The 27,814-nt window shown below is 45.7% G+C and overlaps 2 protein-coding genes across 2 annotated transcripts; both read right to left on the reverse strand.

Moving 5' to 3' along the window:
• Positions 1-405: 405 nt before the first annotated feature.
• On the reverse strand, positions 406-9,783 carry LOC148831315 (immunoglobulin superfamily DCC subclass member 3-like). Its single transcript, XM_088920021.1, has 9 exons — positions 9,678-9,783; positions 9,387-9,525; positions 5,951-6,198; positions 4,685-4,849; positions 3,324-3,512; positions 2,808-2,912; positions 2,434-2,569; positions 1,221-1,434; positions 406-558 (listed from the first exon to the last, which is right to left on the reverse strand). Exons 1-9 carry the CDS (start codon positions 9,781-9,783, stop codon positions 406-408), a joined length of 1,455 nt encoding a protein of 484 aa, XP_088776147.1.
• Positions 9,784-13,227: 3,444 nt separating this feature from the next.
• Positions 13,228-25,526, reverse strand: LOC148831316 (immunoglobulin superfamily DCC subclass member 3-like). Its single transcript, XM_088920022.1, has 8 exons — positions 25,384-25,526; positions 24,439-24,569; positions 24,032-24,169; positions 23,387-23,625; positions 21,914-21,932; positions 19,926-20,084; positions 14,593-14,758; positions 13,228-13,255 (listed from the first exon to the last, which is right to left on the reverse strand). Exons 1-8 carry the CDS (start codon positions 25,524-25,526, stop codon positions 13,228-13,230), a joined length of 1,023 nt encoding a protein of 340 aa, XP_088776148.1.
• Positions 25,527-27,814: the final 2,288 nt, after the last annotated feature.

Here is a 27,814-nt window from a genome sequence, read left to right on the forward strand (position 1 = left end):
TGTCATTTCAAGGAGGCCTAAGTCATAGGTCCAGGACTGCCAATGTAAAATAAAAACAACAGGCCTGTAATACAATACCTTTGTGAACAAAGTTGTTTTTTTACACTAAAGAGATGTATCCAGCTCATTCAGTGTGCGGCAGGCAGACGATGGGACCGAGGGACAAAAAGTACAAGAGAATGTCATTTGTCTTTTGTCCAGTGACACTGTCACTATACACTGTCCATTGCAAAACACATAGAATGCTGGAGTGTCTGAGTACGGCTTTCTCAAGGGTACTTTAAGTCGACAATCTTCGCATGAAAAAAAAACTATGACATACTTAAATTGACCTGAGAATGATGAGTCAAAGAAGATACACTGTGAGAAAGTATCCTACAAGAGGCGGAGAGCGAGACTTGGCATTTATCCTTCATCCTGGGTTGTGTTCTGCCTGTTGCAGCCATCTCCCCCTGGTGGAGAGTCTTCAAACTGCGGCTCTTCCACCATGCTGAACTCGTCCAGGGGCAAGGTGGAAATTTGCGTCTCATCGTGTGAGGTAGCTGGGACATGGTCCGTCTGCCCAGAAGAACACAGACAAAGTTAACAACACAGTTTCACAAAACACAGCAGACCTGAAGCCTTTGTACACCAAGCCCGGCACTCTGCAATCCTTGACAACATATAGTACCCTGGCCTTGTGCATCCTGCAGGGTTTGGTGTCCATAGTCTTGTAGAAGGGTATTGTTTCTACCACGGAGTCAGAATTATTTGGAAAAATGCGACAATTACAGTGTGTGAGAGGGGGATTTTACAATAAACATTTGTGTCCTAAAGCAATGAGCTTTTCACATTTGAAATCCTTTGCCAGCTGCAGTGCAAACCGTGGCCCGTTGCTACAGTAACCTTTTACTACTGAGAGATTCTGACCTTTACGTTTGCTTATCTGCCGTGGGTAATGGCACAGTACCTTCATGACATATCTATGACAGCCTGACAAATGATGAATTCTGCAGCCTTTCTCCTGAATCAGCCTGTGTGCGTTTGCCAACTGATCCACTCCAAAGGAGCTCATCCATTGTAATTGGTCTGCCAGGGTACATACAGTCCTTCTCTTCTTAAGTACATGCTTACCCCTCTGTGGGATCACACTCAGAATAAATGGTTGCGTGTTTTTGACCTGAGCAGCATCCCTTTAGCCTGTGCTGGGATTTGCCTGCTTTCCGGGCCCCAGTTCTCACCATGTCTGCTTTGTCCCGTTGCTCTCGGAGGGATGGTCCCGGGAACAGCTGCTCCAGCTCGTTGGTGTCGTTGAGTTTCCCGGCACTGCTGGCCACCTCGTGCTCTCTCCGGCTGACTCCGTTCAGCACCAGGAGCCCAGAGCCACCTCTGTTGGGATTGCGGGCTGCCTGTGGAGTGGCAAGCTGGTCCTGCATGTTCTTGCACATCATGAGCCTGTGGAGCGACAGCGGACAGCGTCACTGGCGGCCTCCCGATCCCTTCCGATCGGGCTTCAGCTCCCCACACCAGAAAAAGCACCTTCATCACAGTCGCCGAAACCTCAGTTCAGCACTGTTCTCCTGAACATGCAGTTCTGCAACAGCAATGCTTATATGCTGAAAAACAGAATTTCTAAGATCCATATTTTTCCTCATCATACAAGGCTAAATCTGCCAAAGGCCCTGTACAAAAACAGTCATGGGGTTCAGCATGGGTGCAAACAACAGGCTGCATCTTTAACCCTGATGATGTCTCTGTATGTACTGACTGCCCGAATTTAATCTGTTCAAGTCTAGAACTTCAGAATTGGTAAATAATTTAGCTCTTTGGATTTACATTGCTTTCATGCAATGTAACAATTTTCATGCAGCTTTCATGCAGTACAACAGCAGATGTTTTCCTATCACACCTACTGAGATAAAATGTGAATAATTTCTTAAAGGATCTTAAAACAAGAGGCCCTTTAGAAGACACGCAGCACGGAAGCCTCTCACACAAGAATTCCCTCTTTTAACAAAAAATCCTTTCTCATTGTTAGTGGAATAACAAAGCCCAGAGCCAGGAGAGGTTCTCATTATAGGGCTGTTTTAAAATCTTGATCAGTCAAAAAAGGGCTGCAAGGCTCAGAGCTTCACTGACCACACAGCTCCATTTATATCTGTATGCAATGCAGCAATGCAGGTGCCAGAGATTTTACAGAATTAGCAGTCATAGCCCACTTTAGTGAACATAAACTGTTACAACGATGGGGCATAGATAGCTTAGATACTGTGGAGCTTCATTCAGCTGTTTCTGTTTAGGAAATTATAGTAGAGCGCATTAGTTCTGTTTTGAAAGACAAAGTGCAGACGGGACAGATTGTATGGGAAGAGTAGATCACACCTGTCCTGCTATTCCACTACCCTTGAGATGTGTCTCTGTTGCAAGAACGCTACTAGCCAGCTGGCAGCCTACCTTCCTCGATAGCCAAACATGAGGAACAGGACACAGAAGATGATGCAGGTGACCCCAATGTGGATTCCTATGAGGATGCCAGGGGTTGATGTTTTGCTTTGCTCATCTTTCACGCAGTCACAGGGGGTGTTCAGCACTGGGGAGAGGATGTGGAGGACAAAGCACACCGTGAGTAGAAACACAGTGCGGAAAACGTGTCCACCTAAAGCCTAATACCCAACCACCCACTGCTGCCGACCAAAGAGAATAAAAAAAGAGAAGAAAAATGACAGCCAAACGCCACTCATCTCATTGCATTTTAATAATTTACTGCACAGGCAAAAAACTGCTGATGAATACAACCCACTGCTCGCACAGCTGCCCCCCAGTCTCACCTGATCGCTCAATGGCCTCCCGCAGTGAGACGAAGCGCACTGTGGAATTCCCGTCTCCATGATGGTTGAAGGCCAGGAGCTTCACCTCGTACACCACTGAGGGGTCTACCAATCAGCAAAAGAGCTCTGAGTCACACAGCTGGAAGGTACTTCATAGCATGATGTCAATTTTGCACCATTCAGGCATGCACAACCCAGGGTGTCTCAAACGAAGAGGCACTGTCTCTAACAAGATTCACCACTAGCTTGCTGGGAGAAACAAAAGCCAATATATGCAACACATGATGTCTCCTGGCCATCGAAACGGGAATCACTAGGCAGCATTTTTCAGCCGGACTGATGATGCCAGTGATACGTGAAGAGGGCACAGCAGGAGAGAGTCTCAGGATCCGGCCTCCAGGCCAGCTAAGAAGAAGCCTGTGATGTCCCTTGCAGAGCAGTGTTGAGCACCCAGTGTTCACACACAGAACCTTCCAGCCCCGCCCACCCCCACCGCAGGACAGGAGCAGGACTCACCAAGCTGCGTGATGTTGTAGGAGGTGACGTTCCTGGACAGCAGCAGCGGCCCAGTGAAGTGAGTAGCATGAACCTTGCGGTAATACAGCTTGAAGCCTTCGTGGAGACCCAGCTTAATGGAAGGCTCCCAGGTGGCCTGAACCGACGTGCTGTTTAAAACTTTAATAAAGAGCGATGGAGTGGCTGGAACTGAAACAAAGAAGAGAACAGTAACTCCTCTGTCTAATGCTGAGGACAAGAGCAAATTAATTCTTTTTATTGGTAGCATATATCATTCTGAAATGAAGCAAAGAAGCTTGAGAACTGTGAGCTTGTGAACCTTAAGCCAGCAAGTCAAATACTCTATTGCTCAAATTGCTAGCATGTAACAATTGCTGAAACAGGTGAAGGACAACCTTGTATTAAGGCCAATACAGCCTGTAAACGGAAGATCAACAGAATTATTTTTACATTTTAGTGAGATTATCCGAAACCTGCAGAAAAAAAATATCAACCCACTGGCTAAGCCTTTTATACTGCTACGACGGATTACACATAGGAGTATGGTATACATCTTGGAAACAGGGATGCATTTCAAAAAGGAAAGTCTTACTAACTCCCTGAATATTCAAAACTCCCAACCTAAATCTTTACGCAAATCTGTTTGTGAGACTTAATGGCTTGTGAATACCCCATCATTACCCCTGGGAAATGTATTGCACTGTATAGTCCATGTCATATGCATGGCAGTGCGGTGGCTCTTGGCTAAGAATCTGCGCCTGTGGCTGGAAAGTTGCCGGTTTGTATCCTGCGGCCGGCAGAGGAATCCTACTCCGTTGGGCCCCTGAGCAAGGCCCTCAACCCCAACTGCTCCAGGGGCACAGTATAAATGGCTGACCCTGCGCTCTGACCCCAAGCTCTTCTCCCTGTCTGTGTGTCTCATGGAGAGCAAGCTGGGGTATGCGAAAAGATAAATTCCTAATACAAGAAATTGTATATGGGCAATAAAGTGATCTGTTATACACCAGATTCTCAGGTATTGGGGAGCCACCCTTTGCCTGTAGTGCTGCGGTTTTCTGGGGTTCAAAGAGCTGGATGAGTAGCTTTACTCTATACATTAGAAAACAACGAAGGACTCCCAGGTACACATCACAACTGGCAGATCCCAGCTCTGTTTACGTCTCCTCCTTTCCACCCTCAAGGGAGCTGTACAAACCCCACGAAGGAAATATCCTGAAGCAAAGCTGAAACAGATCGGGCAGCGAGTGCTTTGGCCTGTGCCGAGTCACGTCTCCAGATTCGAGAGGGGATGTGACCCGAGAGGCTGGCGCAAGCCAAACGCCGCCCGACTGTGGAGCGGGCTGATGAGAGCGGGCCCCCACCTTCGCCCAGCGTGCTCTCCACGGCGCTCTCCGAGGGCTTGCTGGCGCCGCGGGAGGTGTAGGCCTTCACGTAGAAGGTGTAGCTGGTGGAGGGCTGCAGGTCGCCCACCACCTGCTGCAGGGTGTTCTTGCTGACGGCCTCCTGGTACTCCATCTCCACGGGGTCTGGGAGAGACACGAGGGGGGCACAAACACCGCATTGTAGAAGCTCGTTAAATTAAAACCTAGCACTAGCCCCCGGCCTCCGAACTTCATTTTCTTCTTTGAACATCAGGCCTAGTTCAGACCAGTGCGCACTGTGCTGGTATCTACCAAACTCCCTGTGCTATCTGGGCTTCTGTCTTTAGTTGGTAATTAAAGTATTTCCTCTTCTGAGGCCTCCGGGGGTTTTAACTGGCCATCTGACAGGGATTTGCAAGAACCGCTGTGGCCACAGAACTGCCTGGGTAAGTTCTGCTGGCCTAAACAATACAAAAATAAACACTAGAAAGGAGAAAAAAAAACAGGATAATGCGATTAATTCAGATTTAATTAAGAGCCTTTAATCATCTGGCTCAGGCAAACGAGAAATGAGTATCATATGAGGCTGATCAATTAGGCACTGGAGTAGCTTGTATTAGCTTGACATTATTGCGTTTAAAACTCTGAATCTTGGTTGTACCCCGGCATCCTGAGCTGAGGGCTATGCGGCCTATTTTAAGACATTGCTGTTACCCCTTTGAACATGCAGACCGGCTTTCCAAAGCAGTTTGGCCTTCAATCCTTAGATTGCTGCAGAAAAAGAGGGTCATACAGTACATGTACCCGTCCCCACCAGGAATGTGTGTTTGGATTTCAACCTGCACTTGATTTGGAGGTTTTGCCTTCGCTGCTTAGCAACAACATACAGCATGAACTGAACATTGAAACCATTTCTAATGATTCTCAATGCTTATGTTAAAATATACCTTCATTTAATTGTAAAATGCAATTATATGTTTCCCTTTGTAGCCTGTCTTATATCCTATCTCACGAAACATTTCTCAGGCAGCAGTCTTTGCTGGTTTCTCGTCTGTGTGGTAAAAACAAGGAAAGCTGGTGGACCAGGAGTCCTACTCCAGCTGTAAACTCAGTTCTGAAGGCCTTACTGTTACTGTACCTAACACTGCTATTACGCAACACAATTACAATATTCTTTCAGGCAGTGAAGAAGAAGATGATGATGAAGATGAAAATGCTCGTTGCACTGCTGTTTTTTTCTCTGTTTTTTCCCAGCAGCCATCTTACCTCCAGTCCTGCGGATGTGCAGCACATATCCTATGATGTCGTGCGTGTTCTGGACAGGCTCTTTCCAGGACACCTGGATGGCAGTGGGGGAGACAGTGGTGGCGCGGACGCTGTGGGGGGAGCCGGGGAGCCCATCGGCCCAGAGCACAGTGAGGCGCGCGCTGGCCTGCGTGGAGCCCGCGCTGTTCTCCGCAATGCACTGGTAAATGGCCTCGTCCTCCTGGCTGATCCCGTAGATCGTCAGGGTGCTGCAAACGAGGAAGTGAAAACAAAAAGGAAGCCGTGAGTACAACATCATCCCATAATGCACTGCCCTGCCCTGGTTCTAGGCGTGTACCGCACGCCTTAGCCTATTCTGGGACAGCTGCAACACAAGACAGGAGGCTGCTCAGACCTTGTGCTTGTGTGGGTGCAAGCAGCTTATTGATCACAGATGTCAGCACTGGGTTTTGAGACACAGGAATAAGACCCATATGTGGCCACTTAAGATTTCAATGTAAATGATTTGTAATTAGATACGAAAATCTGTTCATTATTTCACATTGGCTTTTTCATCACACCTCTATTCGACAGCCTACTTGGAAGAATTTGTCTTCAACTCATCTGAACCCCGCCTGGTACTTTTAGCTTATTCCAGACAAAACCATATCAATATACTGTATATAATTGTCTGACTCAGTATTGGGAATTTTGAAATCTCTTGAATTTTTTATATGTATTCAAATTGTAATATTATGTTATTGCACTTGGCTCTATATGTATTTATCTTCTTTAAGTCGCCCTGAATAAGGACATCTTATGACTAAATAAAAATTATAAGAATAAAACATAAGCAGTATACATCAAAGCAGTTTACGTCAAAACAAAGAAAAGAAACAGAGGATCCAGATTGATTCAAAACTTTAACCCATCAATCACATATCCAACTGACAAAAAAATGACATGACCTCACCATGACCTGCATTATTATATATATTGTACTGTTAGCAAGTGAGCAGAAGTTTTGATTTCATCCCAGACTCTGGACAGCAAAGACTGTCCTAATCTTGGTTTAAAACTAACTTCCCCTGGGCATCTGGCTGAGCCAGCAGCCTTGACCACAGACACAGCACCAGCCCAATGGCAGTGATTGAGGTAGTCCCTGCCCATCACTCCCCCGCAACCACCTCCATGAAAACTGCAGGAGGAGTATTAGGGGATTATTAGAGCTGAATATATAATGAGATACTTTGCTCCTCTAATCCTTGGGCTAAAAAAAATAAAACATTTAACAGTTAAACAAATCACTTGAGAGTTAGAATGTGTAAATCAGCCTGCAGCCCATTTTAATTTCAACTGCAGATGATTGGAATCCATTATTTTTATTATTTTTCTGAACAGCTTTTGCTGCAAGGAGCACTTTCATTTTATTGAATCAAAAGGGGTCATAAACAAAAAAAAATGTGTTCGCTTTAGTTTTTCATGTTTACAGTACTGTGCATTTATTGTATTGTGTCTTTTGCAACCACGTATTATTATTATTGTTATTATTATTATTATTATTTTTATTATTATTATTATTATTATACTGTGCCTTTCTATTACACTTTCGTCTTAGTATTGGGATCCCTTGGGTGATCCGTCTAGGATCAATATCTGCATTAAAAAAATCCTTATCCCAGCTTTCTTCTTATGCTTCTCAGAACTTCCTTTAGGTCTCGAAGGCATTTTTCAAACGGAGCTGAAACACAAAGTTAAATATGCTTTCTTTCCCTTCCGAGCTCTCCCATTCAGCGAAGCTGGGCTCAATACAGATGAGCTGAGTGGCACCAGTCACCTCTATTCAAACCCATTTCTATGGGATCAATCTCAGAGAAAAAAAGAGAATGAGAGAAGATCAGGCTTTCCTCTGCATGGCCACAGCCGAGCAGCACCCTGCCGGCTGGAGACAGGGGTTCCGCTCTGTGTTTCAAACGCGCTCTTTATTTGGTAACAAAGTTCTTATTTTCCAGACCACCAGTGCAAACTGCAGGGGCAGAGAAAATGTGTCGGATCAAAAACAGAAAAACAAAATATACCGTTGCTTAACACAAACTGGCTCCCGAGTGATACTGCAGTGCGTTTTAGAAAATGTAAGGAATCATGCAGTTCATGTTTGCCCTTAAACCTTGGAAGACAAAAACCTAACATTTGCTTTTGTTTGAAATGTTTCTATTTCTCTCCAATATGATTTGCATAATGCACTGCCAGTTCCTATTGGAAACTTTGATTTTGGATATGTGCATACTTATAAGAACCTCCCAGTAACGTATAATGCATGCAAGTATAATGTTCGACATAGAGAATCTTTTTTATTAAGAAACCTCAACCTGGCGTACTGCTTTTAAAATGTGCTTTAGATACACTTGGTGCTGTGCGCGGTGATGAGACAAAGGCCCCAGAGGTGAAAACCCAGCCCACGTGACTCTGGCTGTCAGTTACTGGGAGGTAAAAAAACACTGCCTGTCGACAATTTAAAAAAAAATAATTACTCCAATCTCCAAGGCAAAAAAAAGCCTTTTCTGAGCATTGCTGAAAAGAGGCATCACAGGGGTGACTGCTGTGGGTGAGTGGGTGGTGGGGAGGAAGGGCTCCTGACATGCAGAGAGCAGGCGGCTCTGTTGGACTGTGCTGATCCCTGTAAGCCCTGTGGCACTGGGTCAGGACGGGCCAGCCTGGGAGAGGTGCTAACAGGAATTAGGAAGCTCTATTTACACCTCAGGCAGCTCAAGAGGCAATCCTCTCGAATCCTCTGCAATTTTATTAGGACACGTTCCAGTCCTACTCAAAACATTCCATTTTCCAATCCACACTGGTGCTGCAAAGCAGCTGGGGTCTCTGTGTGGAAGATAAATTGGCCTGGTTTTCAGCCAGGAGCTGTGTTTTATGTTCCAGGGCTTATCCCTGTCTCTCTTGCACTGGCACCCCAGTATATTTTAGGATACAAAAGCCTTGACTTAGTCACCATGCAATAAAATACCAAAACTGCAATGCAAAATTGATCATGTACTCCAAGCCATCTTAACTATATAAAAACAAATGGATTAGATGCAACACCTTATAATATGTAAAAGCTTTTGCATGTTTTTACACGCAATCGTTTGACCATGGACACTGCTATAGAGTTTATCTCTTTTCATTTTCAGTATTGCTATGCTTGCTTTTCGAGACTTTACAACTAAAGAAAACCTTACAGCTTTTTTGTTTAGAATGCAAGGGGTTTCATACTGAAGTTACTTATCGGGTTCAAACAAAAACCTTTGAGCAGGACCCATCTGGGATGAACCTCACTCAAGTCAGGGCAGAGTCACTTTCACAGAATCACTTTCTAGTCCAGCTAGGACTCCAGGATTAAAAAGCCTTTGTTCAGCCCCTAGTTTTACACCAGCCTGCGACTGCATCCCAAGGCAAATATGACCTTTGACCTGGAGGTGCCTGCAGCCCCTCCCTCCCTGTCCCAGTCGTCTTGCCCAGCGAGAGGCTCTGAGGTGGTGGATGAATGAAGTGTTGCTCGCCAGGCTGCTTGACCAGACGCCAGTCACAGCCCTGCAGGCCCCCTGGGAGCATTAAGAATGAGGCTGGAGCTCTAGGTATCCTGGGATATTTCAAAGGCACTGCATATTTCACCGGGGCACCAGTACCACTTTAGCGTGTCTATCCAAGTTCGACGGTGCAAACGGCTTGATTTATGGCTTGTGAAATTCCACACCCACAGTCAACATTCCGTCCCCTTCCAGCCCACTGTCCCCATCGCCCTCCTGCGCCCCGCACCGCCCACACACCCGAGAATCATCCTTCCACCACTTCCTCCACATCCCGCAGCCCTGGGCACCCCAGGGTGCCACACACACTGGGAAAGCAGCACAATGTGAAGCAGCAGGACAGGGCATTAGAAGAGACCCACATTCACACAGACAGGAGCAAAGAAATAGTCATACCAAACGCACACCTGCACAAGATTGAACTGAACATTAAATTAGATTGAAACGCAACACGAAACAAAACTAAACTGAGCGTTCCCAGTTAGCATGCAAAGACTTTAGGGAAAAAAAAAATCCCAACTGCTGCTTAAAGAAAGTACAAATGTTTTCCTTTCCACAATTAAAATGATGTCTAACATCTTCTTTAAGTTATTCAGACCTATCAGAGAACAGTACAGAACATAAACTCAGTCTACGTGCTGTTTATGTTATCTTTTTTATTGCATTGGCAGTTTAGGCAGACTATCATTATAAATGCCTCATAAAAGCAGTTAATAGATGTGAGTCAAAGATCTGCCTGAAAGCTGTGAAAGCAGTAAGAATGTGTCTAAGCTATCCATGTGTTTTCTGAACTCCACAACATCAAAGTCAGCAGATGCATGCTGTGTGAGAGAATCTGCAGGGGGCTTACAACTGTGTACAGTATGTACCTCTGAAATTCACAATGAGTAACTAATATTTCACTATCAGCACAGCACTACAGAGGATAATTTTCAACAGAAGTGTACAAAGCTAAAGTTGTTACTCAGAACATTATTTTAAAATCCTGTTTTATACATTTTGTAGTATAAAACCTCAACAGTATCACTTTGCAGTACAGGACAGCAAACTCAGCTGGAATGGGGAACACAGCCCTTGTTTCCAGCATGCATGCAATCAGTACAGAGATAAAAGTTTTGTGCTGGAAAACCTGTAAGTGAATTTTCTCAAATCCATCCTTTTATTTCTCGTATGCTGAGAAAATCATGTGCAAAACGCCGACTCTGCCACCGAATGCGAAGTGGAAAATTTCACAAGTGAAAACTGAATAATGCAGCATCTGCACCAATGGCTCTGAACACGTCTGACTGCTGCTGTTCACACAAGGGGGGAGATTTGTTTTTTAAAAAGCCCTGCTCAGATAATTAAAATATGCTTAACCAGGACATAAATAGTTGGGAATCACATAAGCAGACACAAACACAGGACAAAAAAAATCCTTTGTAGTCCCCAAAATGAGCCTGATTAGACCATCTGCTCTTGTGGATTTCCTTTGTACTGACAGCAGATTGATACCGTCATTTACTCATCAGTTCAAAACCACTTCACAGATAGCTCAGGCAAGGGCTGTTTTGTTAGGTGCCGGCGATGTTTGTGAAACTGCCAATCAGCAGTTTGCAGCAGAATGCACTAACAGCCAGTAATGAAAGGCAGTCGGGGCCGTGTCAGTTTCTCACCAAGCTGGTCTGCAGAAGAAAGGGGCAGTGAGGGGAGGGGATGGAGAGGCAGAGTCTTTGAAGAGGGGGCACATTGAGAAGCTGTCTCCCGGCTCTCACGAGGCGATCAAGATGACTGATTGCGGAAGGGTCAAGGGTCAAAGCCAGCGCCCCTCGTCCCAGCATTTGTTTGGACCTCCGAAAGGGTTAGTCTTGACAAGGAAAAAAAAAAAGCTCTCCAGCAATTCAACAGCACAAACAAGGAGCTCACCGGACCTGAATGATATCACCGCGCACTAAAAAGAAGCTTTCTCCCCCCAGCCAAAGGGACATTTAATGAAATTAATAACAGTTTTTTTTTTACAGATGGAAAATCCCCTACAATGGCTGAGAGTGTTTCAAGTGTTGCCCATTAAACCTCTGCCTACACCCTCTGCATTCTTATCAGGGGAAAGCTGCCTTCAGAAATCTAGCCCATGTCAGCTGTGGATCCTGATGTGCTGTACATTTTCCTGTACAGTAGTTTAAGTGTGAGCAATTTTCCACCAGATTAGGGAATCATGCACATCCACTTTCTAAATAAGTGGCAGGACTTTAAAATCTGAAAAACTGCTTTGTTTCCTGTTTGCTTTCGTCTGCAGACCATAAACATTCAACATTATTAAGCTCTGAGCTATGGACGGCTGTTTCAAACGTTCTCATTGACACTGATGGGCTTGAATAAACATTCTAAAAGCAAAAGGGACTTGCTATAACGTGCTGCCATATTAATACAACTTTTATGCATATAAGGGAGTTTAAAAAAATGCACGCTTCCTTATTCAGGTCACTTGTCATTCATTAGTTCCTAATATTCCCCCAAGTGTGCCGATTACATCGAACACCAAGAATCCGCAAATGAAACAGCCTTTTATTCTCTGCGAAGTAATGAACATCTTAGGAACAAAACGAATTTAGTCTGCAATGTAAATATCATAATGCACTGATAAAACAGAGGAGAAATACATCAATAAAAGCGACTTGAAAAAAAAACATTTGTCAGGGAAATGAAACAACGTTGCCATCTCCCTAGCAATCACTCTAGCAGTACTGTCGGCTCTCTCGAATCTGCCTTTTGTTTTGTAAAGCCACCAACAGCATCTATCATTGCAGTGTCTGTCCTTAAAGGCAGATCCTAGGCGCTCCTGCAAACCTAATCAATACACTGGCCTTTCAGCTCATGAACCTCCCCAGAAGGTCAATACCACAGGAGGCTGTGAGTGCAGGATGGGTTGGAGCTGGAGAGGCAGGGGGAGGACACACGCAGGACTCTGCGTCTGCAGTTCTGCGTGGGCCGCGTGTTGGCCCCTCACACAGGCGAGGACGCTCTCAGGGGACTGCTCAACAACGTGGAAAAAAATCCCAAACCTTCACCCAGCGCAGTCCACGTCACAGGCCAGATTTTGCTGAGCTAGTTATTTTGGTGCTTGCAGAATATTGGCTGTTCAGATCGATAAAAAACATTTTATTCCTTTATTTCAGACTGCAAAAGATATATACTGTATAGACGTGTATTTGTAATGTCCTCAGATTAAAAAAGATATCTTGGTGTTACAATATTGGTAATCCAATCAATTTAGACTGGTGAGAGGTTTGGTTTGGTTCCTCTTATTGTTCTGCCTTTCTGATAAATGAGAGATGGAGCGAGTTGAATTGAACGCATTTTTCAAACCTGGTTTATTATTATATACAGTACAGTGCATGTAATTCAATAATAAATATATACTGTACAGTATATCAATTGCTATTAAGCAAATTGCCCTTTTCTCATTCCCCTTCCTATGTTTAAGTGCCAATTAGTTAACGATGCTGCAGGCGCAGCAGAGCCACGGACTTGCAGCCAGTCAATCCTATTAAGGGAAGGGTGATGTATGAATAGAGGTCAAGGGTCAAGGTGACATCACTGGGGCCTGCACCATGCCTTGGCCTGCCTCCTCTCTTCTCTGAGTGAGAAACAGCCATCAGTTTAACACACCCCTTGGGGCCCTGCTGCTCAATCAATACAGGAGAACTGGACCAGCCCATGCTTCAGCAAAGCAGGTTTTTAGTTGGACAGCTCGTTACAGCTGTAGCTAGAAGAGGGACAGAAACACGGGAGAAAAATTACCCCAGGAACCAATTATGGCCTCTGAACCCCTCTGCATGCTTTTTAGATCTATACAAGGCTAGCTTCAGATTTTGGAGGCATTAAATTTCTCATTATGATCTGCAAAGTACTTGCTTCCTTTCCTTGAGTTACATTGATTTTTTTTTTCAAAAAATCATTATCAACTCATAAAAGTAAAGACAGCCTCAGCTCTGCTTGTCTGGAGAACCTAGTACAGTTGCCTAAATGCACACTATTGCTCTGAGAGAGAATCCTTGCTTTCCAGCCTGTGCTTTTCTGTTCAGTGTATATAAGTATGTTCAGCGGGGATATAATTGTACACCTTCTGTAATATAAAAAAGGGTGTCAACTCCAGTCGTTCAAATTTAAGTGCTGCAAGAGCAGAAGCATCCAGATTTGAACCGGATTTAACACCCAGGCTTTGCCTTCAGTGCTGAAATGTTTAGACGAAAAACCTGGGAGACCTTTTAATGCCTATTGCTCTTTAAAATATTGAGAAGCACGTTCAAAAAGTAACCTCCATCTTATCCTCATGAAAACTTCTGTTGCCTAATTAAAAATAATAGCAGCACCTATCAATGGTCACGAAGGGCTAAATCCAATAGTCCTTAATGCTTTATAAAGAGGAAAAACAGATTGGAAACATTGATTTCTGGGCAATTTCCTGCTCTTTAGTGAAAAACTTTCCTGCAGTAGGCTATTGGTTCACTGCAGAAACAAAGCTCTCTCTTGAGGATCTTTATTGTGTAGCAAGCCCCCTGTGCTTAGCTAAACCCCTTGTCTACCTCCCAGAAAGCCCTTCAGATTGTAACCTGAGCCCTTAAGGCTCATCTCCCATCCTCTATCTCCTTATAGTCTATCAGAGCAGCTACTTCATCCTCTTTCATGTAACCTGCAATCTCCTCCTAAGAACATCAGCCTGTTCTCTCCTCACTACACACAGCCCATGAAAGCCCCTTGTAATTGGCCAGTTATTGGTTTCAGCTTAGGCCCTTGCCTCTCATCTCTCATCCAGGCTCTCAGGATGTAACCTGCACGCTGTACACTCTTTCCCTTCTTCTCCTCTGTGGCCAATCACAGTGACACTTAGAAACCATATCTAAGTTGTGGAAAGGAGAGCCAAATCCCCCTTCCCCAGTTTAGAAACTGGACCTTACACAGTGTTCCTTGTTACCTGCACACCTTACCTTCCACTCCACATGGAAGGGATAGTGCCCTGGATCAGTCCCTTGTCCAAGACTCCTTTCAGTGCCAACGTCAAGTGTAAAAATGGCGTGCATGTGTTTGGCTCTCATGACTCACCTGTTGTTATTCCTCAGCTTCACATGGCCACCAGGCTCCAAGATCTGTCCGTTCTTCAACCAGGTGAGCTGTGGCATGGGTTCACCCTGTGCCAGGCAGGTGAAGATTGCAGTGGTGCCAATCGGCCGAGAGATGGACTGGGGTGACTGCACAAACTCTGCAGGTGCTGGGAGAGGGAGGGGGAGGAAATTACCCATTCGTTAATTAAAATTTATAAAAGGAGACAAGATGTTTTGTGTGATCTCTCCCCTATAGATGAGTTTTATCTGGCTGGAAATGATGAGCAATGCTCAACTGCACTCAGTGGTCAGACTCAAATGGTTATGAATGGTTATGTTACTGTAACTGACCCAAATTTGTCACAATTACATCAGATGATCACTTAGAGAAGACAACAACAAAAACACACTCCATCTGCATAAATGCTCATTTTGAGTGTATAAACCCTTGCTCTATGGGAACACTATTGATGCTGTGCAGCAGATAGTGAATTGACCAGGATGGACTTTGCAATCAATTTCACTGCTGTCACTAGGATCTGAGAGGAAATGTGTTTATCTAAATGCTGAACAGTGTTTCACAACATTTCCTAAACTCATCAATACTCAAGAGGTCTGTTAATGTCTGTATATTGGCACAGTTCATAATGCCGCCCTGTCAGGGCTGTTATATTCTTTGTCTAGCAGTTTGATATTTTCTATTTCTCAATGAATCACAAGATACTAAGACAGCAAGAATCACACTGAAAATTAAAAAGAAAGAAGCAAGAAATTAAATATAAGATAGCTTCAGTATCAGTAAATGTTATTACTGATAGTAACTATGGTGGCAGGTGGGTGAGTCTGTGATCTGTGCTTTGAAAAGCACATCCTAGGAGACTGAAAGACTGAAGTTATTCAGACTGTTCCACTTTATAGTGCACTCAGCTGTACCGAACAGGCCTGTACTGCACAGTACTGTCCCATACTGTAGTGCACAGGTCATTGCTACATAACTACATTACTACGCAGTATAAAAGTGTGGACTGTACATTATATTAGTACACATGTATTGTTCACATCATATTACTGTATTACACTGTTCAGCACAGCACTGTACTACAGTGCATTACTACTGCACAGTACTAATATAATACACCACAGCATACTATAGCATACTGCACAATACTATAATATAGTACACAACACCACACTATAGCATACTGCACTGATTTGTGCTGCACAGCGTGCTAGCACTGAGCACACAGCCAACCATAGCAGCAGAATGTGCCTACAGAAAATCTCTGTTTCAGACATGACGCTGTCTGTCCTGTGCCTGCAACTAGAGCTGGAAAAAAGCGATGTTCAATTTTGCTTTCATTTTTCACATCCTGCCGGATCTTTTGTCAAATTCAATTCAAAGGGGCCCCCCGGAAAACCAGGTCTGTAAAGTGTCTATATTGCAAGCGCCAGGGGCCAGGCATGCTTCAGGCAGAGCTGTCAGACAGCTGTCAGTGTCGGGGTTCTGAAGGCTCGTCTCTGGGGTGTGGGAGGGGTGGTCACACACTCTGATTCCTGACAGCACACTGGTGGTTCTCTCTCCACCACCTCGCTCGGAGGTGACGGACGGATTTCTCTTTTTTCTACTACCATGGCAGCCATAACGGAATTAAGCTTCAATTGGTCTCACCCCTGTTGCGCCTTCTGTAGACCATGACCTTCAGGAGTTGTAGGACAGATGATAACAAGATGCAGATAAATCACTCATTTGGCTGCAGTATTAAAGATGCATGTTGTAGTTGGTCATGGCTAGCCACAAAACATAAAATAAGCAAAATAAACTAAGAAAAAAACCCGGGAATTCTCCAGAACAGGGTCTGGTGGGTGTATTCTTCCTATCCGGTCAGCAGCCTGTTCCCACCTCCGTCTTCAGCCAATCAGCCGTCAGCTCCCCTCCCCCTGCTTCTCCCACACTCTCTGGCCTTTCCTCGTCCCTCCTGCTGCAGGTTCCAAACCCGGCCCGGTCTCAGGGGAGAAAACGGCTTCCACTCCCTCCCCAGCTCCCACATTTTTCCGCTCTCCCAGGAGAGCTTTACTGGCACAACATGGGCTGCCATAGCAGTCACGATTAGCAAAGATTTACAAATATCCGGGACGGCGACATTATATTATTTGAGAACACACTCTGTTCCTCAGGCTGTGCCAGGACATGACATGCCAGGGTGCAGCTCAATGGAGTTTCCTCGCCCCTCCTCTTGTAGGATTGACAGCTGTTCTGATTTACCTGACTTCGTATTTTGGGGCAGAATGTTTGTCTCCTCCCTGAGTACGTCTTGCACTGTAGCAGAAGGTGCAGCAGCTTTCTCCCCTATTGGCTCCAGCTTGTGTCTCTTCTCTGTCATTCAGCCTCGCCCTCATCTCCTCACTCACACCTTCCTCCCTCTTCCCTCTCCCTGCGGGGCCCAGACATCTGGACCGGAATGTGCATCTCTTTCTCCACCTGTACCTCCCTCCCTCCCTGCCCCTCTCTCTCCTGCTGGCCCTCTGTTCGCTCCAGCCTCACTCCATTGTGCCGCTCTGCCAGGGTCACCGTCCTGGCACGGGTACAACGTCCCTCCTCCGCTGCTCAGGAGTTTCATGCAAAATATTGAATTTCCTTGGGTATTTGTTTTCAATGAGAATCCCCTACCCCCCCTAACCTCACCCCAAGCCGTAGTGCACACTGTATATGATGAAGCCAAACACAAAACAAGCACTGCCTTTGCTCTTTAACTGCCTGCACGACAACCATCGGCCAGGGGCCGGTGCGTCAGGAGAAGCTCAGAAGCCAGGACTGCCTCTCCCCATTATCTAAATTACATGCCACCCAACCATCGTCAATACAAGGCAGAGGCAGATGAGATCGCTGGTCATGTGGTGTCAGTCCATGTCAGTCCATGCTGATCACGCGCTATTTACATACTGTGAGCAGGGTATTAGAGGCCAAAAAAAAAGCTGTTAAGAGCCGGATTACCTTGATGACAGTTGTGAAAAACAGGCTTTAAAAAAGAACAAGAAAGGAGAGAATCCAATCTGGACGAGATTACAAATTACTGAAAAGGGAATTAAACTGGTGCTGATAAACAGCCAAAGGCACTGCAGTCTCTTCGACTGACATTTCTCCCAAAGCAATGAAGGATTATTTCCAGCAGGCACAGTGATGAATCATTCTTTTGTTTAACCACCGCTTGGTTACCTTCAATTGTTAAAGCGAGCCCGCTGAGAAGCTGCAGGTAACTTGGCACTTTATTTCTACATAATCAGACAGTCCTCAGTTTTACTGATTATGATTACTCCTGTTACTGTTCATAATAAATTGTCCGAAGCTGCTTCATTAAACCATTTTAAGTGTAAAAGTGCACCATTTACACTAGAACGAGAACAGAGATTTCTCATTAAAGTGTAAGTAAGCCCCGATTCATTCAGCTCTCTGATTTTACTGTCGAATTTGAGAGTCCAGAAGTGCTTGTCTACACGGCACGCAATCCCTCCCCACTGACAGGACTGCTGCTGATGTTTTATATCATGAATGAAAAGGCAGGCCCAAGACTACAGGGCCAGCCACTGACGCGCACTGTGCAAATATGATTGCTCCTCTCCGAAGTAAATGAAGTGTGTAGAAAGCAGAGGCCGATGGCCATCTGGTCATGCACAGCACATCAATTCTCTTATGACATTACACTGCTAATAAACACCATACACTACAGCGAGGAGTTAATGGACTGCCACTGTATATTGCCCCCTTTTCTTTGATTCACAAGCCAAGACAAATAAAGTCAGCCTCCTGCTTTTTTGTAGGTGGGAAATACGGACTGGATTTCAGCACATGGTGTGCAGGGGCAGGCAACCAATTGAAAAGAGGACTTTGTGAACGCACTGGGGGTATTTAACGGGAATAAATAACGCCTCATGGGCTTATAAAACATCTGTAAGCTGTAAAGTAAACTGCCCGTGACAAACGCAAAGGGGGCAATATTTCCATCACCTGCCTGCGTAGCAGGACTCCGGGCGATGTCACGTGAGCTACTGAAACGAGAAAAAAATAAAACTTCCCGATGACAGCAGTTCACATCCATCAGCTTTAGGGGAAAGAGGAACGCAGTGTTGCAGCAGTGAGCAGTGATTTAGGTACCTGCATCTTAGCTTTGTGGACCAACTATTTATGGCATCGTACAATTTCTAAACAGGATCTGGGAAACAAAATGGAAGACAGGAACCCCTCTCAATAGCTCTCATTGTCAACAAGTAATCCCTTTAATGATATCATATGAAAGGCCGACAGCTGTTGCTCCTTAATTAAACACCGATGCAGCAGGTAAGCAAATATACAATTAGCTGCTGGGTCAGTTTAACGAGGCGAGCTCTGGAACCCGGATCTCTGGGAGAAAATAAAATACTGAACAGGAAGGGATCTATAGACACTGACCGCGTGCTGCTGGCTCAGGAGAAGTTCAGTCTCATATTTCTCCAGCCTTGGTAATGAAACTGGCCCCCGACACCTTGCTCGATGACAAGTACTCTCCATTATTGATAGAGAGGCTTTCTTTGCCTCCTCGGTGAGGAGTTCAATTAGTCCACTTGGGGGCTACATGCATAACTCTGGGTTCAGGGGTGCGGGTGGTCAATACTGAGTGATTAAACCAATCAAAATGTGGACTCCCTGGGGGGCCCCAGGAGCTCGGGGAGCTAAGTAATCAAGGCAGGATTAGCACCTGCGCAGCCCAGCTCAATATGCAGCGGGCTGGAAAGTGGTTTCTGTCAGATTTGATGTCAAAATCCTCACTCATATTAACGGCTCACCTCAAGGACTTAAGCCTTGAACTTGCAGCCTCAACAGCCCTCTATTCTCGGCGCTCAGAGAGTTTCGCTACCCGGGGCCGAGCTGGCGTTTTCTCAAGCTCTCAGCCCGACGGAGAGCTGCAGAAAACCCTTCCCGAGCTCCGAGAGCATGGATTTCACACCACCGCTACACGCCTGTGCTTTCGGCTAACTCGGCTCCCAGGGGGAAACAACACAATCTACAGAGGGCCCTCTGACTTCCCTGTGCCCCCGTCTGGCAGAGACATTTCTAATGAACGGGGAAAAAAAAGAGCAGCCCAGCTGGGCAAAAAAAAAAAGTGAAATCAGAATTTCCGTTTGGCTTTGATGTGGGTCAAAACCTGCCCCCCCCCCCACATCTGTCGGCGCTCACCACAGAGATGAAAAAACTATGTTAATAAAGAAAAAGGCCCACCCCTCCCCGACTCTCTACTACAAGAGAAACCCTGACTGGCCCTCGTCCCCGCCGAGGCCCACAGTTGGCACCATGCCCCTTACCTTGCACCACGAGGCGGCCCTGGGCAGTCCTGCGCACCCGCGTCCCGGGCTTGTTGGCGGCGCACACGTACACTCCGGAGTGCTGCACCCTCAGGTCCGAGATCATCAGATTCCCCGTGCCCAGCACCTGGATGCCCTCCACGCCGATCGGACGCCCGTCTGCGTCGGGCACAAGAACACAGGAAGGGTTACAAATGCCGCAAAGCGGAACTACAGGGACCCCAGGCCTCTGAGCTCAGTGACCCCCCCCCTCCTCAGGCCAGGCTGCAACAGATGCTTGTCGGTGACTCTGTCTCTCTCCAGGGGATAGAAGCTCAGTTATTTATTACCAATTTATTTTTTTTTAATCTAAGTATTTTATGACTAAACATTTGCAGGCAAGTAAAAAATAAAATTTGGAACACAATCAGATCAAAGCAGCGATATCATAAAAATACTGCACGTAGTATAAACGCCAACGGATAAACTGGAATAAGCCAGGCAGTGGAAGAGACAGAGCATCCTACCCTGAGTGTCATGTAGTTGTCAGCTGTGCAGGTATACAGCACGTCTGTGTGTGTCACTATATCAAAATCCAATCAGTAGGGGGGTGAGATTAAAGGACTGCAGGCTGCGTCTGTCACACCTCTCTTTAAACGACACGCACAGATCTTGAAAGGGAAAAACGGGATTTTCGTGCCGTAAATCGCAATGCATGTAGAAACCTCGCTTCCCGCACCTCTGAAAAAGACATTTGCAAGGCATAAAAAGCGTTTTGCTGTGGCATGGCTGCCGGTGTGTGACAATGGAAGAGTTTCTCCCAGTCGAGCAGTCTGATAAAAAACGCCACCAGCTGCTCCTTGAGTGGGTGAGAAGATTTCTGTTGCCATGGTTTCAATGCGCCGGGGTGTGTGTCCCTGTGTGTGCGTGTAAAGGAGGGGGGGGGTGTTGTACACATGAACACAGCATTACAGATGTCACATGTAGCCCCCTCCCCCGTACCCCCCAGTCCTCGTCCCCAACAACCCCAGGCTCAGCCATGGCAGTGCTCTCGTGCTTCGCAGGCACAGCTCGGTGGTGGATTTCACACGAGCCTCCATTTCACACTTTCTAAGGAGCGAATTCTGTCTTCCCCATGGTCCCTTCCGCTCCCACCCCTTCTCGTTGGCTTTCCTTTCCGAATTTATGGGGAAAGACGCATTTGCATTTTAAAAGATCCTGACATGACAGCGGGAATTTTTTACTCGTCCGGGCGCTCCATCATTTAGCAGACATCTGCCATCTACATTACTCAAACTGAGAGGTGCTAAAGACCTGAGCGCTGAAATGGATGGTCTGTGTAAAATACACACTGCATGGCTGACTGCCACAGCAAAGCAATCTCATTCAGGCAGCGAGTGGGGACCATATGGCCGGCCTGTGTGAAATGGAAAACCCAGTTGAGTGGATTTCCACAAGCACATGTGCAGGTCTTGCACAAAATGAAATTCGAAACTGTAATGACATAGTGTATTATGCATATTTCATAAAAATACAAGAGCAAAGTGCTTCGATGTATTATTTTTAATGGATTCAGTTTGCTGCTTATTTAAGTCCATAGCTCGTTTGGAATCGGAAGAGCTGTTGAATCCAGAAAGTCTGTGGGATTCTCTGTGACGGCGGAGCTCATCTCATTTCCTGCTACAGTCCAGTAGGTTTTATTCATCTCTAAAAATTACAGGTGGCTTAAGACCCTTGAGGGGATAAAATGGTCCACTTAAGCAATTAAGTCATTCAATTATGCAATTAAGAACTCTAAACACAATGGATGTCAAGCAGGATTACAGTCCACTCGTATTCAACTCGACGAATGGTTGAATATGTCAGTGAATGACAGTGCCAGGCATCCACAGATGCCAACATATAGTACCGTTTATTATTAAAGCCATTTGGATCAACACACAGACAGCAATTAGCTATGCAAACCATAAGGCAGACTCCTGCTACAGCTTGTGATTGGCATGACTGACAAGCCAAGTGAATAATGACCTACAGTAGGACACAAGCACAGCACAGGGGGGAAACAGATTCTCCCAGTCAGTGTCAACCGGGGTTTTCATTTATCTGCTGCTACTGAAGGCAAAACCAATGTGTGGTTGAAGTGCTCAGCTTTCAATGGTCTTCACTGTGTGGCTTTAGGACAAGTCATAGTGAACTTGAGAGAGCTGCTCATTACGCAACCTTCAGCAACAGAGCCAATTAAGAAATCAAGGTCAAGAAATTAGAAACAATTCAGCAATTAAAGTACAATCAAGGAATTAATGGTCAATTAAGTGATTAATGTGCTGGTTGGTTTAAAGTCTTAGACAAGATCTTCGTCTAGCCAGTGGTGTACTGTATGTCCCGATGAAGACTTGAGAATGATGAAACACTGACTGGTTCTAACATATCAATTATCTTCTGAGCAGATGAAGTGTGTGCCCAACTGACCTTGCCATCTTTGCTGATTTTTACTTGAAAGCACCATAACAATTTGAGTGTGGGTTTTTTTCCTCTTTCCGATGGTTTAGGGTCTTGCCATAGTATAGCACTAGAAGAGGGAATGCCATTTTACTATCTGAAACTGGACAAGAACAGAGACCCTTCAAACGTCAGGGAAGAGAGCTGGACACTGAACCTCTATAGTTCACACGGATCTCTGCAACTCAGGCAATAATGGAATTACAGACAAAGAGGGAAGACGACAAAGATGTAGCAGCATTGATGAATAAAAAGGAGAAAAACTTTCCCATTAGAGAAAGACTAATGTTTATCCATCAGATTCATTATGTAGCCTACCCTAGGCTCTTCCCTGGTAATCTAATACTCACAGAAGCCATCATGTTAGCATTTAATTTTGGCAGCAGCATTCAAAGCAAATAGAAAGAATATCTTATTAGTGAGGACGTGAAGCCGGGAGGGGGGTGAGCAATAAGTTACCGTTTGTACAACAAATTCAATAGAATAATGGATTTTGAAAGAGACGCTAAATTATTGAAGAGTGGGTTTTGAACATTATCAGAAGCGCACTGAGAAGGGGGATCATAGTATAACAGTCTTCTGACTGTCCTTGCCGTGGAGTGTTCCTCCGGTACTTGGGAGACAGGGGGTCTGTGTGTTTCACAGCTGATTGTGAAAGAGCAGACTCACAGTGCAACAGTAGTAATATACATAACCCTCCGTATATTACTACTGTCACACTGTGAGTCTGCTCTATTCCACTATTCCACCATTCCATGGTCATAAGCAGGACCTTCTAATCCATTGCAGCATAGGAATGTTGGCAGAATTACCTCCTTTTATTCCATAATGAATTAGATGCTTAATTAAGAGGCCTCTCTGCAGGTGAATGGACTGAAACAGTGTTCCTAAGTCCTCATCAGTCCTTGTAGGCCTATCCAATCTTCTGGTTTTTATCCTGTGTTGGCTCTTAATTAGTCAACGGGACTCATTATTCACTTTACCGGAGCAGTCTTGCACTCTCCCTCCGACTGAAGCAGGTCAGGAAGTGAAAGGAACTGGCTGAAGCAGCTGAACTGAGGAGCCCCGTGTCCAGACCAGAGCGACGCCGGCTTGCCAGCTGGGCTTTTGACTGGCCCTTTGCTATGGGTGGCAAACACTCCCGCTACACTCGTCCACTTCACGGCCTTCTTACCCAGCAGACTCTGTCTCAGCTCCATTAAGTTGGCCTTTGGCCCATGAGCTCAATGTCCAATAAGGACGACTGAAGCGAGCCATCTAAGCTGGGGCCATCTAAATCGAAATGTTTGGTGGAAAAGGGAAGCAAAGAACCGGTGAAAAAGCCATAGCAAGACTTTTGTTTTTATTTGTTGATGTTAACATTTTTATTTTGCTGGCAGAGTTTGATGTTGTACATCATAAAGAGAACAAGTGAATAAACAGGGCCTTTTCCTTCAGGCATTCTGTATCGAAACAGGAGCACCAAAAGCGAAGCCACTTGGAGGCCTCCTTGCCCAAACCATCTCCACTGCAGTCGCATCTAGAGGACACTGAGCAATAGCCTGTTTGTGTCAGCGTCTCAAAGCAAAAGAGCACTGCCATGCTGCCCGAGCCAGCACATTACATCCTTCCACTGCTGTGTATCTCACCCAGCCTGCTCCAGGAGACGATTGGGCGTGGGTATCCCGTGGCAACGCATTCCAATATGGCAGTCTGGTGAACCGTGAGGGTGAGATTCTCCGGGCCAACCAGAATCGCGGGCTCCTTGTAAACAGACGACTGAGAGCCTGCGAGGCAAAGGGGAAGAGAGAGAGAGAGACAGAAGGAGGATTCCAATTTAAATCTCTCGCCCCTGTTCATTTCTTATCTGTCACTACATTAGAAAATGTTCATGCAGGAGAGTCACAGCACAGCGTTCCCCGGTATCCGTGAACATGATTCATTGCTTCGTCATACTGACCGAAGTGACAGGTGGGGCAGGAGATGGGTAGTGATTCCCAGTGAGGGCGAGGGGTTCACCAGTCCGTGTGCCAGCGGTGACGGAGCCTGTACGCACCTGACACAGTGAGGCTCGCCCCCGCGCTGCGCTTCACGCCCGCGGTGTTCTCCGCGACGCAGCGGAAGATGCCGCTGTCCTCGGGCCGGACCCCTGTGATCTGCAGCACGCCTGTGGGCAGGAGGGTGTACCTGAGGACCAGGAGAGAGACGGCATTACTGGGTCGCACCGCTGCGCCCCTCTTCGTTCACTCACACTGCCCAAGCCAGGCCCAACCACTACTGCTTGTTCACAAACCCGACTCACCACTAAAGCAACTGTACTTCAGGAAACACATAAATAGCCGTGTAATAAGTCTTGCAGACAGACTGCTAAGACAGATCAATAGATAAGACTACAATTCATAAATTATCAGACAGGTTACACGAGGCACAATTGGCGCTGAACAGTCTTTTCTTCAGGCGTGTGAGACAGAAGTGCTGGCGAAAAGGTGTGTGGCAGTGAATGAGTGGGTGAAGAAAGGAGGTAATCTGGACAGCAGGGCAGCCCTCCCTATTGGCATTGCCCACAGGCTGGGATGCCATCCATTAGCTGTGAAAAAGTGCAGTGGGGATCACTGCAAGGGCACTGAAGCTCCTCTGTTTCATTATTCACCCAAGTTTGCTACCAGGAATCAAAGAGCTTTGGATTGTGGGACCTCAAACACAGTCATTTTGTATTCATCTGAATAAAAAAAGCCCTATAGAACTCGACTGGGCAGTTCCTAATACAAGAGCAGTTCCTAATTCAATCGGAAGGCCTCAAGGTGGAAGCTCACATAATGCTTGTCTACAAAAGGTAATGCATAGCTTGAGCTTCTCAGTCATTAAAAAACTGTTAGAAGAAAAACAGCTGACGACAACACTTGCCGCTACAATGCCATGACCACAGCTGTGTCGAAAACAGCTGGCTTGCAACACGTCTGATAACTCAGCCTTTCCCAGAGAGGGGATTCAAAGGCAGTACCTTTCATCCTCGGTGTCCACAGGCGCTCCGTTCTTTTCCCAGCTGATGAGAGGCTCTGGCAGGCCGTGAATCTGGCACTGGAAGCGCCCCACACCCCCCTGCTCCACCAGCACGGACTGGGGCTGCACGTGAAACTCTGCCATGGCTGCGGAAAAGAAACAAGACAGCTCCTGGTCAGACACGGCGGCAGCCCACAGCTCCTCTCCACACCACAGCACCCTGCTGAGCCTCTGCCACCAACGCTCTGCCCTGCCTCTTACTGGCTGGAAGGAGAAACATCAGAAGAAAGGCTTGGGGATGCTCTGGGAAGCTTTATGTCCCTGATAAACTTGGAATAACAACGTCTTGGCTAGACCACCAGAAGTAGCTGAACCAAACTCTTCTGCTTCCTCACAGTTCGTAAACATAATTTAAGTGCTATTCATTCCACCGCTGCCATTTGCTTTTAATTTTGGAGGAAAAGGACTGAGAACCCGCCTTCAATATCTCTTATTGATCGCTAATCTCACTGCTTAGCTGTGGAAAATGGGCAAGGCAGGCCGAACACACATGACAAATGAGCAATACTGTATAATCACCACAGGGCTGGGTTTTTATCACCTGTCTGCAAGGTTGCAATAAATCAGACACAGAATAATTGTCTCCACATCCTATTCTGTTTTGTGCATTTAAATGCACTTGAACACGAATGTCTTAAGAGTTGGAGAGAGACACTTCTTTTATTGAAGACTCCCTTGTCCTTGGCGCAGTGACACTGAGCGTGCAGTTTCTACGAGCACCTCTGATCGCAAGGATGAGATGACCTTGTCAGGTTGCCTTTACCGCCCTCTCTAAGAGGCAGAAGCTGCTTTTAAAAGCTGCTTTTTTGCCCCCGCCTGCCAAGCACAAGACCTGTCTTCCTACCAACCCATTCCGCAGGAAACAAACTCAAGCAGACTGGCCTCCGCGCTAGCTGTTAAATTTCCTACAGCTGGAGAGGAGGAAACAGAGCAAGAGGCTCTAACCTGTGAGATGAGGAATGTTCTCCAAGGCAAGGCACTAGTGGCCAGTACACGCTAGGGTTCTGGTGGGACTAGGGCGACAGGTCCACAGTCTTTCTGACTGGATTATTGATGGCCAAATAAATACAGGTGTTTCTGGCTATGACCATAAAGGGTTACAAAAATGCCACTTCATTCCCAGTCAATTGGACTGATGGGGAGATGAGTGTGAAATTTAGCTGCCAGCACTTAACTAAAGCCTATCTCCCTGCCCAGAACTCCAGTGTGGCTACCATTTGCTGTTACATGTCATTGAGCAATATTCCAGAAAGTAGTGATATATAGATATAAACCAGGCATTAATCAAAGAATAGTATTAAGTATAAAATATCCAATATCTTTATTTATTCCCCTTATTTCTTTTCCTGAGAGCAGCAATGGATCTCATCAGCTAAGGATCATAACGAGGGGCATCCTGCACTAACTCAAATTAGTGAGAAGTTTGGCTTTTTTGCAGCTCTCACTGAGTCTTTGAGATGAGTGCACTTATTTAAATATCACCCCTAATTAACTGGGACTAGGCAAGGCTAATCTCAGCTCTATTAGCATAACAAGAGGGATAAACTAACTCTGCTGTGTAGCACCCGGCAATTTGTTTCCATGCACAGATTTGTTCACGATAAGCTGGGTCTGCTGTTGTACAGAACAGACATAAGAAGCATGAAGTCAGTGCAGCTCCACAATCTCCACCTGTTTTCATAAAGGGTGTTATGAAAGCATATATATTTTTACAGACTCAATCTTACAATGTGGAAGAAAGACTTAAATCATTTAATTGTACTGGCAAAACACAGAGGAGTTCAAAATCCGGAACAATGACATTTGATTGGTCAAGCAGAGTTATAGAAATAGAGGAAAAATACCAGTGAGTCGACTCTGTTTGGTAGTGTTAATTAAACCCATCGGCACTGTGGTAAAATGGTTAGCATTGCTGCTTCACAGCACTGGGGCTCTGGGCCAATTCCAGACCTGGGGTGCTGTCTGTGTGGAGTTTGCATGATCCCCACATGGTTACTTGGGTTCTCTTTGGGTGCTCCAGTTCCCTCCCGCAGAACACGCTAGTAGGATAATTGACTTTTGAGAAAATCGGCCCTAGGTGTGAGTGTTTGTCTGTGACTGTGCGTGGACTGTAATGCTTCAAAATAGGCTCTAGCTCCTCCATGACCCTATCTGCTTCTTTCTAACTGAAAGAAGCAGTCAGAAAATGGATGGATTTAAGCCCATCTTACTAAAAGGAAGGTTTTGGTGAAAAATGCAGAGTGGTCTGACATGGTATGGCAGAACGTTACAATACATAAGTACAGTTCTTTGATTAAAATTTAAACAACCTGATTTAAAATTCCAAGAGCTAGGCAAAGTGCACTTGAGGTATACGAAAATAATCAGTGCGG

Source organism: Atractosteus spatula, chromosome 7 (assembly GCF_055471065.1).
Source record: "Atractosteus spatula isolate fAtrSpa1 chromosome 7, fAtrSpa1.hap1, whole genome shotgun sequence".
NCBI classification, from domain to species: domain Eukaryota; kingdom Metazoa; phylum Chordata; class Actinopteri; order Semionotiformes; family Lepisosteidae; genus Atractosteus; species Atractosteus spatula.

Excerpts from the sequence above, each read along its gene's own strand:
- LOC148831315 (XM_088920021.1), bottom strand. The coding sequence starts at position 9,783 with ATGTGGAGGAAGTGGTGGAAGGATGATTCTCGGGTGTGTGGGCGGTGC. Across the intron at positions 2,913-3,323 it reads CTACAACATCACGCAGCTTG|ACCCCTCAGTGGTGTACGAG; the intron begins GTGAGTCCTGCT and ends GCTGATTGGTAG. Across the intron at positions 1,435-2,433 it reads ATGTTTGGCTATCGAGGAAG|GCTCATGATGTGCAAGAACA; the intron begins GTAGGCTGCCAG and ends GTCGCTCCACAG.
- LOC148831316 (XM_088920022.1), bottom strand. The coding sequence starts at position 25,526 with ATGGCAGAGTTTCACGTGCAGCCCCAGTCCGTGCTGGTGGAGCAGGGG. Across the intron at positions 23,626-24,031 it reads CGTCTCCTGGAGCAGGCTGG|CTCATGGGCCAAAGGCCAAC; the intron begins GTGAGATACACA and ends TTGGACATTGAG. Across the intron at positions 14,759-19,925 it reads GGGCCGCCTCGTGGTGCAAG|CACCTGCAGAGTTTGTGCAG; the intron begins GTAAGGGGCATG and ends TCCCTCTCCCAG.